Raw genomic sequence first — 15833 nt, 5'->3', positions numbered from 1 at the left:
TATGTTGTTCCTACTAAATCGAAGTAGTTGTGTTTTTTTCATATTATACCCAATTACAGACTCCAATAATGCATTATTTTAATTATGTACGGAAGACAATACGGAAATGCATATATGCCAGATCGAACCATCGAAAAAAAATGCTACAACTTTTTCAGACTATTTTAATCAAATTAAAGTAGTTCAATGTGGGCGTTATGTAATGATCGAATTATTTACTTTTTATTACCACCTAGAAATTTAGTTTGTTTGTGTATACTCAAGTGAATGAAAATGCAGAGCTGTACGCTTTAACAAAGAGCTTGTCGCTCTATTCTACAATTCAACATACACAGGCCGATAACTTCGAAAGCGTGTCTTTTTTCGTTTTTCTCTTTTTGCTTTTCCTTTTTTGTTTTGGCATCAGACTTAGTTTATAATACTGTCCAGTATCAACGGTTTTATTTACAAGATAAGAGTTGAGTGATCTTGGAGTTGAAGTTAAAGTCTTTTTTTTAAAATCATATTTCAATCAGTATGCACAGCAATTTTACTTTCTTTGCTACCGACAGGGTTTATAATACAGTCTGTTTAGCATTGTTAAATTGCGTAACTCTATTCTGATTTGGTCCGAGACATGTGCCATCTAGATTTCAAGGAAAGAGTCTTAAGTGCTCCTTAAGTGTATTCCTTGTAAACTTTAAAGATTATAAAAATTATGATTTTTAAATTTGAAAAAATTTCCGACTATTATCCAAAATTTTAAAAAGAAATATCATTTTGGACTCTTCCCTTCACCTAAAATTTTCTCTTTATAGAGCTCCCGATCGTGAACGACAGGGATTTTTTTAACTATTTATCATCAATTTCGAATTTATCACATCTTTTATTTGAAAAAAAAAAATGTGTTTGAGTTAATTAATTTTGCAGTAGAACTTTTTTTCATGTTTGAATGCGATATTTGACATTGATTCCGAATTTTACACATAAATATTTTCCTTTTTATACATTAATCGGTACAATCAGAAGATTGCAGGAACGAATCCTGTCGCGGACGCAACTTGATGTTGTGCAGATAAACTCGCACTACATAATTTATCGTCTAATGATTAAATAAACAGGTTCTTTAAACAAGTGTGAAATTTATTGCAGAAGGAAGAGGGTTCAACATAAATTACAAACAGGAAGAATTACTTCTGCAATGTAACAATATCATTATTTTTCTGTCCCGCAGTGGACTGATCGTTAAGACACGGTTCCCAGCAGATCACCGAAGTCAAGCATCACTGGCTGCTGTCAGTGTGCGGGTGGGTAACCACTTGGATCAGTCTGCGTAGGGATCGAGGGTGTGCGGTATTGGTCCTCGCTAAACTGTTCTACCTTAAAGTGCTCGATATAATGCTGCACTTCGTATAGCATTATATAATACGACTCGATGGACAACCTTTCCACTTCTTTTCATGGAAGCAGGATTGAGTACATTAGCTTCACGACATAAACGGCTTTCAGTAAAATTCTACTTTCGTCACAGGTCGTGTGCAGGTCGTCGGGCTACCGAAGCGGGGGTGCCATCCCCTCTGCAGAGGATCAAAATTGTGATGGCAAGTCTTCGGATCATCCTCAGGGATGTTTCCCAGACCGTTGCTAATAGCCCATTGTGCAGCTCTAGTGCGACGTAAATGAACAACAACTACATTATTTTCCAGCAATCTCTCTTATTTGGAATGAAGAAAAGAGCGACAAGCTTTTAGTATTAGCTTATAGCTCTGTATTTCTACCAATAAATCTTATGGTTGAGGAAATAGATAACAGAAAGTTGTAATGAAAAGTCAGAAACTGTTTTAATGAAAAGTCAGAAACGGTTTGTGGCTTAGAAGAATTTGCCAAGGGATCGGAGTTTGGTCCGAGGACTAAAAGGCAAGTTCGGGATATCGGAAAATGCTGGATTCTGAAGAGATAAGGATTGGTAGAGATATTTGTAAGCATTCTGGTATGAGGGACATTCCAAGAGGGAGTGATAGTTCATGTCGACACCTCCGCAACCCAGACAATTTGGGCATGGAACATGTTTGCACTTGTTCCATGCCCAAATGTAAGATCGTATTAATCGGAAAAGATTTAATTCTAAGCGTGGAAATTAGTACGTCAAGTTTTCAGGTGCTGATCAGCAAACGGTAATCTTGAGATCCATCAAGGTGAAAAAAGGAAAGGGAGTAATTGCAACCCTTCCGTACACTAAGTTCTTCACCGAGATTTTCCTTAAGGAATGCTTGGCTCAGGTCTTGAGGTGATGAAGGATGTGATTAATAGTTTGGTTTAGCACTTGTTTTGCCAGCTGGTCTGCTTATTAATTTTCCTTTATACCTGTATGAGAGCCGGGATAGCCTGGTTGGTAGGGCAGTGGGCCAATGTCTAAGAGTTCGTGAGTTCGATCCCCACCGGTCGAAGACTCCTCGTGTAGTATATGGTGATTGATGCACGTTAAATCTCTCGAGTCTCAAAGTCCTCCATCTTCCCAAAACAAATCATACCTCTGGGGTATTGATCCATGAGTTTCCTTGTCTTCTGGATTGGTTCAAAATTAGAAGGCTACAGAGTTAAACGTAAATTGTCGACCCAAAATTGGTTCGGCTGCTTAACGACGAATATATACTTGTTTGAGATGGAACCCAAAGAAATTTGGTCAAGAGCAATTTGCTTTGGATCAATTTGGCAATTTGGTAAAGAAGAAGAAAAGAGATTCTCGAAGATTTTTTCGGGTGTCACTGGTAAAAGACAGGAGGATTGAACGGCTGTCCGTTAGAAAAATATAGTGGTCGTTGCTATAACGCAGTGTTTGAGGGGCGAGGAAAATGGCCAGTCCTTCGACGGTAAAGACCGATGTAGGCGGAGGAAGTTGACCTGAAGTACTGTAAATTTTACAGATTCCCACTCCAATTTCGTTTGATAATTTGGATTCATCGGTTGCCAGAACGATACACTTTTAAAGATTCTGATGGCGAAACTTTTCAAACATGATTCGAATCTGCAGCAGGACTAAAATTTTAGTTTGAAATGGTAAATCATCTAGATAAATTAAACATTTGAAGGAATTTGAGTTGGAGTGTAGTATTTAATAGTTTTATCTTGAAAAATGTTCTTGCTGCTCGCTGGTCATCCATTTATGCATGAATGGTATAAGCGGTGTCATTTAACCTTGTGGAAAGCTGGATGAATGAAGTGGAGATGTAGGTGATGCTAAGTTGGAGATGATAATTGAAGGGAGATGTGACGAAAGTAGAATTTTACTGAAAGCCGTTTATGTCGTGAAGCTAATGTACTCAATCCTGCTTCCATGAAAAGGAGTGGAAAGGTTGTCCATCGAGTCGTATTATATAATGCTATACGAAGTGCAGCATTATATAATACGTGCTGTGTTCGCAGACCCGATTGGCTTCAGAAAGAAAAGATGCCGTTATCGAAGTCGAGGACACTTCTCATGCATGAGTTGGCAATTCGGAGTAGGTGAGATCCTAGCAAGGTGAATATAGGTGAGATCCTAACTGACTAGGAAGGATTCGCAGAGCAAATATTTTTATTTTGCATATATGCCTGTCTCAAAATCCATTTTTATAACTTACGATATTAATACCACTTAAGTGAATCACACTGTAAAAAATATAAGAAAAGTCGCTAACTTCTCCAAGACAAATAAAAAAGAAAAGATAGGTTACTTTCCTTACATCCGGCTACCTATCTCACTGCATGCGAAAAATTGGCTGATGCAAACAGGGAAATGCGAATGAGAATCTGATTGATGAAATCAGATTCTCATTACCTGAAAAAAATTTGGTAATCAGGTTGTCGCATTCAATGAGATTAACCCACTATATACGCATGCCCGTGTGATGATCACAAACGCATAGCACTTAAGCTGTCAGCTCATCATACCAGCAATCTCATTGCCTGTGATATTTTTTGGCTAACGAAAAACTCGCATGCAACGCACAATGCGAACGGGATGGAGCCACTTTACTGTTTCGGCTTGAATGTTTATGTTCCCTCATAAGTAAGGTGATCTTGGGAAGCAAGGAAGAGTACGTATGTGTACGTTTGAGAAAGGGATAACCTCTTCGCAAGCCTCAAAACAGTTTTTTTTTATATTCATGAAAATTTGACCACTTGTTCCTTGGTGATCGAAATGGGCTACAGGTGGCGCAGAGCAGAACTCTCTGCATATGGCAACATTTTGCTTGCTTTCATGTGTCATTCTTTGCTAAGCATGTGGATAGTCATAGGAGTTGGAAGAATTTTAGTTTCCGTCTTGATTTTCGAACAGAATAAGAATTTTTAAGCAAGGACAAAACTGTATTAAACATAATTCTTAAAGAAAGCGTCGTGAGAATTTTAGAAAATATTTTTAATAATTAAATGCCGTTGTTGTAGTTCATTTACGTCGCACTAGAGCTGCACAATGGGCTATTGGCGACTGTCTGGGAAACATCCCTGTTTTGATCCTCTGCATAGGGGATGGCACCCCCTCTTAGGTAGCCAGACGACCTGCACGTGAAGTCGAGCACTTTACGGAAGAACAGTTTAACGAGGACCAATACCGCACACCCTCGGTCCCTACGCAGACTGACCCAAGTGGGGATCCATCCGCACACTGACCACAGTCAGTGATGCTTGACTTCGGTGATCTGCTAGGAACCGTGTCTTAACGATCAGTCCACTGCGGGACAATCATTAAATGCAATAAATATTATGGATGAGGAAAATAACATCATTCCCATACGACTGAGTGGAGGAGGAAATGTAAGGGGAAGGTCAAGACATGGAAACAGTCTTTTCTCCTGATGGTGTATTCGAGTGTTACGATCGCGAATGTGAAAAATGTTCGTATGTGAAAAAAAAGGCAGCCAGTGAGAATGATTCGCTAAATATTTGCACAATGTCTAGGCAGTGTGAATGCCTCCTTATACAAAAATCATTTTTCGGAATTAAAATTACGTGTAAGAATGAATGTCAATATTTAAAAAAATTTATTTTGTAATGGTAAATGATTATTTTAAAATATTAATATAAATCAGCATTAGCAATTAGTTTAGATTCAAAATTAGTGGAGTGAAGATGACGCAGATACTGTTTCGCTTAACTGCACTTATGGTTGGCTTTTGATCCCCACTTGTGTTATTTATGAAAAGCAAGTTTTTAGCTGACAATAAGTTCAATTTTTAACAAAATATTAAGAAAATATTTAAATACCGAACCAGCAAGTAAACAAATCTGAACTATTTTAAATAAATTACTTAAGTTGAAAAATTTTCCTGGTTGCAAAATAATCAAGTTTTTTTGTGACTACGTTTGTGACCTTTTACCCAGGATTCCTCATAATGTAAATGTCAGCCATATTATCGATGAATTGTTTCTATTTTGAAGGCGTTGTTTACTAACAATACCGATTATTTCTGTCAAGGAAAAATGAGTTTTAATTTAAGACGTTTTCCTTTTGATTTCTGTTAATAAGGATGGACCTGCCGTCTCCTACTTTATCTAAAAAGTAAGTTTTTCTTTCTCTTCCTTCATCTCGTTTTGCCAATGTTTACATTTCTCAAACAATCGTCCAAATTTATTTGATTTCCAAATGGAGCTAAAAATCTAATATTCCTATTAGATATACTGTTTAATTTATCCGAATAACCATAATAATGTTAGTTTGATTCATTTTAAATTAACAATTGTAAACATATAGGGTCTCTCATTGAAAGATATGCCATAGGTAATAGACGTAATTCTGATCACAGATATCAAAGTATCAGTTTTTAAAATAATATTTGTATATTTTTGTTTTAAAGATTACTTATCTCTAGTGTCTTGTGTATTTTGCATTCAAATATCTTATCTCTGATTCTATTCTTTTTGTATTCTAAAATTAGTGGTACACTTTTGTTTACATTCCTGCAATGTTGTTTTGTTATGTAACATAATGTCATCTCTTAAGATGTTTCATATGTTTAATAAATTTACGTAATTATGAGGCTGTGCGTTATATGTTCAAATTTTGTTTCATATAACTACGTTTGTTTTTAAATGTGAAAGAAATATAATGAATTATGTTTGATATTATAATGAATTATTTCTTTGTTTGTTCATGAATGGTTTGAATTTTATATGCAATAATTATTAAAATAATGTCTTGTAGACTTAATTAATATTTATGCGACTTTAATGATTTGCTGATGTCTTAAAAAATTTCAAAAATATAACAGAGATACCTAACTGTATTATTATATTACATATTAATCATAATATTCAATAATATTATTCATCCTTATTTAAGTATTAACAAAAATAAACAAATTTAATTAAAGCTTTAGGTTCACTAAGTGGTCAATCCTGCTCATTTGACGAAAATGGAGGAATATAATAAAGTCTATGTTCTAATTTTAAACAAGGAAAAATTAGAAATAAAGAGAAGTTACATTAAATATAATATAAATAATAAATGTGTACAGATTTTCAGAAGACAATAAGAAAGTAAAAAAATATAATTACATCAAATTATTAATTTTGTTGTATATCTTTTATGCAGTTTCTCGCCTAGACGTTAGCAAGGAAAAATTCTAAAATCACATGGTATTTTTAGCAAAATAGTTATGAAGGGAATGTTTTGATTAGTATAATGGTTGTAGCTATGCTATGTGGCTATTATTGTAAAGTCTATTTTTTTTAATTAGTTTTTAATTTATTATTATATATATGTTCAGTTTTTGACATTTTTATAAAATTTCTCAAGAAACAATTGGAGGATTATTTCGTAACTTTAAAGGTGTAAAGCAGTTTTTAACAATTATTATTTATCTTTTTTAAGCAGCAATTTTAAATTGCTCAAAAAATTATATTTAAAATTTTGATTATTGAATATTTTTTAAGGATAACTAAAAATTTTCAGACAAAAAAATAAGTTTTTTTTTAAATTTTTTTTTTTATAAAAATAGTTATATCTTCATAAATATTTATGAGAAGTTCACAAGATTTTATGTAGTCTTTGAACTAAATTTATTGAATTTATTGTTAAAGTATGAGTAGATCGTAATTTAATTCCTCTAAAATGTATATATTTTTTTTATAGATTATATTGTCGAGATTTAACTGAAACCAAAAATTAAAAGCATTGCAATTTTGAGTAATTTCATTCTTTGGCTACATAAGATAAATTGGAATCCTTTTTGTGTTTGTGTTGTAGTTTATGATATAACAAAATTGGTTCTTTTAGTAGTTATTTCTGAACTTTCTCTTTCTTGTGAAATTATGTAACAATTAGACTTTATAGTCAATTCTTAGTATTTTTACAGTGTCATTTTTGAAAGATTTTCTCAAATAATTTTTATCAATGCCATTTTTCATGTTGACTGCTAGCTACTAGATAAGTTCTTCTTTCTGAGTTCTGATTTCTTCTGTTACGAAAACTATTGTTTTTGAATTTTTTTTTTTAAAATCAGTTAAATTTTCAAAAAATTCTTTAGTCACTTTTTAAGTTACTTTAATGCTACTTTTGTGAATTCAACTTATATTTTTTGTTTCTTTTTTAGGATAAGTAGAACTGAATCCACTTTGTATAGAGATGATCTCAATCATTTTAATATTGATTTAAATGATTCCAAAGGTAGTGTAAATTTTATAATTTGATTATTTTACACTCAAATTCATTTGCTATATGAATTTTTTATTAATCTTTTACAGTGAATCTGTTTTAATTGTTATGTTATTATCATTATTATAGTTTGGTTATATAAAGGTAATTAATGTAAAGTTTATTAATATAAAGGTAAAATAAGTATTATAGTGAAGTTTTAAATCTAAAAGTTTATGTAAGATTGTGTCTGTGAAAAATTAATTCTTTAAATTATCCTTTGTTTTGTGCTTTTTAAATTAATGTATGAAAAAAAGGCATGTATAACCAAAATGTATGCCAATAATGTAAATTGCTGTAGATATCCATTTGTCTGAATTAATGAGAAAAAATAATTTATTCATATAAATGCAAAGATGGCAACTATTATATATAGTTAACTTCCATTTTTATTTCTTGCAGTTATAGAATTGCAGAATACTTATGAAAATTACAGGAGTCAAAGCTCTTAATTTATTAAATGGTCCCTTATTTTTAATTTTTTTTAAAAAATTTATGATTGTCTCTTTATTTTTATAATACTTTCGTAATTTTGTAACAAACTTTAAATTTTTTCAATGAAATCTATTTGTTTTAAATTCAAAGCAACTTTTTTGACCCTTATTATAGTTCAAAAGATGATTTTTTTTGGAAGGGAGGGAGGAGCTTTTTTTTGCTTTGAAAGAGTTGATTTAAAATATTTGCTTATTAATGTTTATTATGCTTTGCTTGTACTCCATATTTTCATATATATTTTAATTATTATATTAAGTATATATGCTACTGCAGTAAATTTTTGATTGTTCTATTTATTTAATTAAGTAAATATTTAAGTAACTTTGGTTCTTTATTTAATTTCAATATTATTGAAAGAAAAAATATTTTTGTTGTGCTCTGTAATGATGTTTCATTTTAGTAAATCAAGCATATAAAATGTTTTAATAGTTAGTTTGCTTTATAGATCCTATGGTGCAGCGTTGTGTGATAATTCAAAAAGATGAAAAAGGTTATGGGCTTACCGTTTCTGGTGATAATCCAGTTTTTGTGCAGTCTGTTAAAGATGGTAATTTTAAAATCTCAACTGATACTTAAGTTGTTTTATTTATTTCTGCATCCTTGTATTTGTTAATGGTGTTTGTATGTGTGTTATTCATTTCCTAAATCTGGTGTATATCTAATGCATTTAAAATGCTTTAATTAGTAAAAATATTTATTTGAACATCCAATTCTAGCTGTGGAAATATGGATATTTTTCTTGAAATTCAACTTTGACAAGTTGAATTCTCTGTTTTTAATAATATTGATTTAAAAAATTTATACTTTTAATGTTTTCTTAAATATTTTTATATCTTAATGTTTTGTTTTTCCACTGAGCGCTTTCCCTTTAAACTGAAATTTCTAGTATTTAATTATCTCTTTTCTTTTTTTCCCTGATTTGTTTTTGTTTGGAGGTTTTATTTGGTGTTTGATGTTTTTCTAATTTTTCTTTGTGTTAGTGTAGAATTGTATTTTTGTTTTTCTATTTTTAAGCTACATGCCTAAAAAGAATATATTCATATATATATATTTTAAATCAGTTCCAATAAAAGCATATATCTATGCTTTATAAGTATTCAAATTAAATATATTTGTATTTTATTTAATCACAGAGTTGATTATCAAGTTCAGCTATAAATTATGTATAAATTTAGTTGTAATTTTTTTTATTTTATTAAATTCAATTTCAATTACTAAGAAATTTAGCTTATAATACACCCTATAATACTTATCTTATTTACTTATGATACTTCATACATAAATAATTTTTGAAAATTAGTTATATAAAAGTCAGTAAATTTTTTAAATTGGAAAATTAATATTATTTATTTAAATATTATGTATTTTTTATTTAATGACACTTTTGATGCTGCATTTTTTGTTTATAAATATTACATGGGTTCCTATAAATATAATTTATACTTTTGTAATTAAGAGAGATGTTGGAGTTTTATTCAAAAAGGTACAATATTATTTTACTTTAATAAAACTGTTTCTTTTCCTTCCTTTCATTTTAGATGGTGCTGCTGCCAGAGCTGGAGTTCAGCAAGGAGATCGAATCATTAAAGTATGTTGCTTTCATTATTAGAAATTGAAAGTATTTCAATAAGGCTTTTAATATTTGTATGTAATTACTCTTTAACATAGTGTTATTTTGTATCAACTTTACTTATGAAAAGAATCTACTGATTCTATGGGTTTAAATTTGCAGTCATAATTTTTTTTTTATCATTCCACTAGCTCTTCCCAATCATTTTAAGTCTAAAATTACCTAATTCTAGTCTGATTGGTTTGAAGGTTGCAACCTTGCAAACGCATTCTGCCTTTCCAAAGTAAATTTTTTTTTGACAAAAAATTTCTTGAATTTCTCTAAAAATATTAAAATATATTTTTCTGTTTTTTTTTTTTTTTTTAGAGAAAAAGAAAACTGCTGAAATAATGTATTGTATTACAGCTTCAAAATTTTGGCCTGTTATTTTAACAGAAATTTGTTGCTTCTAAATCTCTTTCTTTTCTGTTATTTTTCGTCAGCTTTAATTGGTTATATTATTTTACAGGTCAACGGGACACTAGTGACTCAGTCTAATCATCAAGAAGTAGTCGAGCTTATAAAATGTAATAAATTTTTTACTTATTATTATTATTTACGTATTATTATTATTTTACATAGGAGTAATTTATAATATATTATAACCCATTATCATGTATTTCTTGATTAATTGAAATTGACCTGATAGTAATATTTTTACAAAAGCAAATACTTTTATTTTAAAAGTGTATTTTAATTGATAGCTTTAATTTAATCTGTTCACAATCAATTATCTATATGTGATATGCCTATTGATGAGAAAACTTCCAATGAGATTTGTCAACGTGTTATTCGATCATACCCGATTCAAATTATATATTTTTAAACGATGCTGTTAAAAACTCCCTTTATGTCTAAAGATATTCCAAACGAATATTTGCCTTTAGATTTTGTTGTGTTAATTCTATTCATAAAGATTTTAATGGCTGTTTTTAGAGTTTGTACTGTTACTCAGTACATAATGCTATCAAAAACTCCCTTTATGTCTAAAGATATTCCAAACGAGTATTTGCCTTCAGATTTTGTTGCTTTAATTCCATTTATGAAGATTTTCATGGCTGTTTTTAAGTTTGTACTGTTACTCAGTACATAATGGAGGCACGCATTACTATGTTAAACTTACTCAATTCAATGTGCTTTTATTTAAATTTTAAAGAATTTAACATTCATATGTAAACAAAGTATATCCTACTAGTACCCAAATGGAGATTTTGTATTTTTCAATACAATTGCTTTATTCTCTAAACATTGTCAGTATTTCATTGTTTCATGCTTAATCCTTATTTTTAATGTTATCTTATTATTTTTTTTCTTTATTAGCTGGTTCCTATGTCGCTTTGACTTTATTAGGGAAGCCTCCGGGTCAAGGAAAGGGTTTGAGTCCGCAACATTCTTTCAGTTTACCTGGAACTAACTTTAGTGTCATGAATTCAAATAAATCAGATTGTTCTGAGCGGATTACAGGACCACAACCTGTTGATGTAAGTAATGGTATTCATAGACAAATAAAAATTTTTGTTACTGCTTTGACAATTTTAAGTAATTTGTCATTTTTCATGTATTACANACTTTTTTTTCCTTTTTTTTTCTTTCTTTTTTTTTGTTTTTTGGATTTCCTCTTTTATACTTTCTGACTACTCTCATCTCTGAAGTTTGTAAAAAATGTGTTTTTGATTCTATTTTTAAAAGACATAGAGTATTGCCCTGATTATCTAAGGCTTAATATTCTTTCATGTAACATTTCGGCATGACTTTGAACAGTTTTTATCCAATTTTCTCTAGAAATGATTAAGAAAATTTATTATTTATTACTATGTAATTAATTAATCATTCTCTTTTTTATTAAATAAGGGCAAAATTAAATGAAAATTCAAAATTTTTTAAAGTATGATTTGAGGGACTGTCCACAAGCGCCCACGATAGAGAAGTTTTCTTATCTATCTTACCGTATTTACGTTTTACTGAAATTTCAGTACCCATGAGTTATTTTATTAAGAAAACAGATTATTCAATTGATAAAATACCAATATTCACTTATGTAACCATACTATATAATTAACTTATCTAATATTTTAATCATGTGTTGCAGCAAATTTTATATGATTTAAATTTGTCATTTCAAAAAATGTTAAGTCTAAAATGTAGTTCCCCCCCCTTATACTTATAATTATTTTAAAGCTGCCCATTCTGAAATCTAAAACATAAAAAATTATCTTAATCATTGAGTTTTACATTTATAGTTTAAGTCAATTATTTTATTTTTTAGAAAATCAGATTATTAAAATCTCTAATTTCAATTGTTTAGTTTAAACCTTGACATTGACTTATTAAATTTACTTTCCATTTTATTTTTTAGTAAAAAGAAAATTCTATAATCATTTGTAATAATCTAATTTATATAATAATATGATTATGTTTATTTATTTATTTTTTGTATTAAATATAATTAATTTTTATTAAATATAAATTTAATTTTGTAACAAAAAATTTTTCTGCCTGGAATTTTATGTGAATTGACTTGAAAAACCTAGAATAGTAACCAGAAATTTTTATCTTTTTGAGTATGAACCTTGTTTTATTGTGTACTAATATGCTAGTAAGAATTTTATTTTGCCTATTGCTTTATTTTAATACTATATCTAGTTTAGCGTGATATTGTACTTTAATTCAATTTGAAACAAATCATTAATTCTTTTAAATTAAAATTTGTCCTTTATCGCAGCCTGAAAAGCAACAACAACTGACTAATAGTCGAATACATACTATTAGGAAAATGCTTGAAAAAGAAGTGGTTTATCTTGAGGTTAGTATGCAATATATATTTGTTTTATATTGGGAGGGCAACTTTTTTTCACAGTAGAGAAGAAAAACATGGAAAAACGAAAGAATCATAAAATGAGAAAAATATATTTAAACTAAAATATCAAATGTTAAAAGAATTTTTAAAGCAGCTTTTAATTACAATCTAATTAGTATTTTCAAGGTAATTAATTTATAATTTTTAAATATGTCAACACTAAAAAGCAACAATCGGGAAGAAAAAGGAAATTAGTGAATTTAAGAGTGTAAAATAATTCTAGTCTTTCATTATTTTGCATAAAGGAGTATAGCAAAGGCTAATTTTAAAATTATGTAAAGAACTTTTTTTACATCACAATAAAATTTTATTAGTACTTATTAAGTTTATTGCACTACTAAAAATCTCACATTAAGTGCACAATTACAAATACTGACTAATATTTATAATCAAATTCCGTAAAGTTACTCAAACTGACTCTTAAATAATATGAAATACTGGTTGTCATGCTGAGATATGCATAACATATTTCCTAACACTTAAAAATTGAATTATATTCTTATTTAATCATGTTCTCAATAATAAAAACCATTAATATTATTGATAATCTTTTTATACCATAACCTTGAATTAAGTGCAGAATAAAATCTATTTTTAGAGATTTTTCAAAATTTTTTAAAGACTTTCATGTGTGGATGAAATTTTGATCTTATTTATGTATAATTGAAATGAATTTTATTATTTTGATTTTTTAAAAATTCACTTGTTATTGAGATAGAAATTCTAAATTTAAATATACATATTTCTAAATGGAACTATGTTTATTCATATGATCTTGTATCTTATTTCAGAATTTAAGGCAAGAATTTAGCAAAACACCATCTGAGAAGATGCGTGCTGAAGTAAATGGGACTGTGAAAAGAGTGAAAACTCTAGAGGAGCAGTTGTGCAATTTAACCGGCTTACAGCATGAGCAAATTGTAAGAATTATAGTTTGAAACATAAACTTTGTCAGTTGCTAATTGCTAAATTTTATAGCTTTAAAATTCTATTATACTAGGAATTGAAATTTTTTTTTTTTGGCAACATTTTTCTGATATTTTCAAGTTAATGCATGGCATTAAATTTGAACTATTAAATTAACAATAATTATTATTCTTTTAAAATTAAGTAATAAAGTAGTAAAAGTTTGTTCAGACTTTGTGAAAAATCCTGTTTTTGTGAAATAATAAATATCTATACATTTTGTGAATCTAATATTCACATTAAATCAGGTTCAAATTAATTCAGATTTTGTAAAAATGACAAAAATCATCTGCCCTTAAAGGAGTGGCTTTTAAATTTGGAAACTAATGTTTTATTCTCTACTTTGTAAACAATGAGTGGATTTTTAGCTATGAGCCATGACAGATTTAAGGTGCACCTTTCTGCATATACATAGCAGTTGTTTATTCAGTTACCAGGATTGTGTTATGATCATCAAAAAAGATCCTGATGCAGGTGTTCCTCTTGCATGATTAAAACTTTAAGATCAATGCAGTATGCAATTGTAAATCTCTTGAGTGGTGATTTAAAAAAAAATCAATTTTTGAAGAAATATTTCCTGTTATTAATTTAAATCAATTATTTCCTACGTTTTCACTAAATTTGTGTTAAAATTTTCTTCCTTTATATTTTATGTTTTTTTGAAAACATCATGTTCAAAGTAAATATGTTTGTACATGATGATTCCAAAAAATTACTACTACTTATGCTCTAAATTATATTCAGATTACAAGGTGACCTAAAACGCCAACTTCAGGTCACCATTTTCCTGATCATGAAAGCTATCGGTTTTTATTTTTAATAATTCTTTTTATTATAATATTTATAATAAATATTTTTATTTTTAATAATTCATTTGTTCATAAAAATTTCTTTACTTTAGAGCTCTACAAATTTTAAAAATAAGAGATTTTAATCATTTATCATAATTTGATTCTCATTCATTTAAGTAATTTATGGTGTTTAATATACATTTGCAGGTGTTCCTCTTACGTAACTAAAACTTAAAGATAGGTGCAATTGGATATCTTCTGAGTGGTGATTAAAAAAAGAAATAGTGAATTTTTAAAAAGTATTCATAATAATATATCAGATTAATTATTTCTTAATTGGGTTTGTTTTCATTAAATTTAAGTTAAATTTTTTTAGAAAATTTTCATTTAGAACGTTTAAGAACATTTTCAAAACAAATATATTTGTACATGATGATTTCAAAAAGAAAAAAAACTACTACTTATACTCTACATTATTTTCAGATTACAAGGTCACCTAAATCGCCAACTTCAGGTCGCCATTTTCATGACCGTGAAAGCTGTCGGTCAATATCATTCCCGTCTCATGGGATTCACAATCGTTCACTCATACATCAGATATCAGCTCCTTTATTGCCTGCTAGCCAAGCAATGACATCGCCACCTGTGATTCCTCTCGCACCTGTTTCTAGTGATACTAAGTATCAAGTCATATTGTCACCGTGTAATGATGTTGAAAAAAATAAGCCTGTGTCGCCTGATAAAAAACAATCAATATCAACATCTCTGGAGAACCTCGCCAAGCATTTGAACCCTCGTTCCACAACATGGGTATGTTGTAGCTTTATATTTTTTATGCGTTGAGTTTAACTTTAAAATGTTTATGGTGTTTTGGCCTAACATAATACAAAAACTGTAAGCATTTATAAATGTAATGCTCGCCTTTATTCTTAAGTGTACTAATGAGGAATATGACGAAAGTTTTGCTTGCCAATAGGTAGTTTATGGGTAACAGGGTGCATAGCATTTTTAAAAAGTGCTTAAAGGTGCTTATTTTAAATATTTTTTTTTTTGCATTTATAAATGTAATGCTCGCCTTTATTCTTAAGTGTAATAATGAGGAATATGACGAAAGTGTTGCTTGCCAATAGGTAGTTTATAGGTAACAGGGTGCGTAGCATTTTTTAAAAAGTGCTTAAAGGTGCTTATTTTAAATTTTTGTTTTTTAAAAGCCCCTAAAGGTGCTTTTTTAATTGGGTGTTTTTAAAAAGTGCTTAATTTTCCCCTTTTCAATAGGAGATTTTCCCTTTACCATGTTGATTTTCGCTTCAAATTATGAGAAAAGACACAGTTCTATTCAACGTTTTCACAATTAATTCAACCCCAATCTATTTCGGCGTATTGTCAGTCCGTAGCGTATGAAAACACCATTCGTTTTACACGAATCAAAATTTCAAAACAAAAAAGGCTTAAAAGGTGTTTATT

General features: G+C 29.2%; 1 protein-coding gene across 2 annotated transcripts in view; it reads left to right on the top strand.

The window, feature by feature from the left end:
* The first annotated feature begins 5093 nt into the window (after nt 1-5093).
* Nucleotides 5094-15833, top strand: part of LOC107451140 (Rho guanine nucleotide exchange factor 2) — a 106201-nt gene continuing 95461 nt past the window's right edge. For both annotated transcript variants that reach the window (XM_043049517.2, XM_043049516.2), the window contains exons 1-9: nt 5094-5518; nt 7551-7624; nt 8592-8693; nt 9685-9734; nt 10225-10282; nt 11076-11236; nt 12478-12558; nt 13404-13532; nt 14853-15179. In XM_043049517.2, the coding sequence (XP_042905451.1) occupies nt 5487-5518; nt 7551-7624; nt 8592-8693; nt 9685-9734; nt 10225-10282; nt 11076-11236; nt 12478-12558; nt 13404-13532; nt 14853-15179 (1014 nt within the window). In that variant the 5' untranslated portion in view covers nt 5094-5486. The remainder of the gene's footprint in view (nt 5519-7550; nt 7625-8591; nt 8694-9684; nt 9735-10224; nt 10283-11075; nt 11237-12477; nt 12559-13403; nt 13533-14852; nt 15180-15833) is intronic.

Source organism: Parasteatoda tepidariorum, chromosome 3 (assembly GCF_043381705.1).
Source record: "Parasteatoda tepidariorum isolate YZ-2023 chromosome 3, CAS_Ptep_4.0, whole genome shotgun sequence".
In the NCBI taxonomy this organism is placed as follows: Eukaryota; Metazoa; Arthropoda; class Arachnida; order Araneae; family Theridiidae; genus Parasteatoda; species Parasteatoda tepidariorum.
This window is presented reverse-complemented; position numbering and strand designations above follow the sequence as displayed.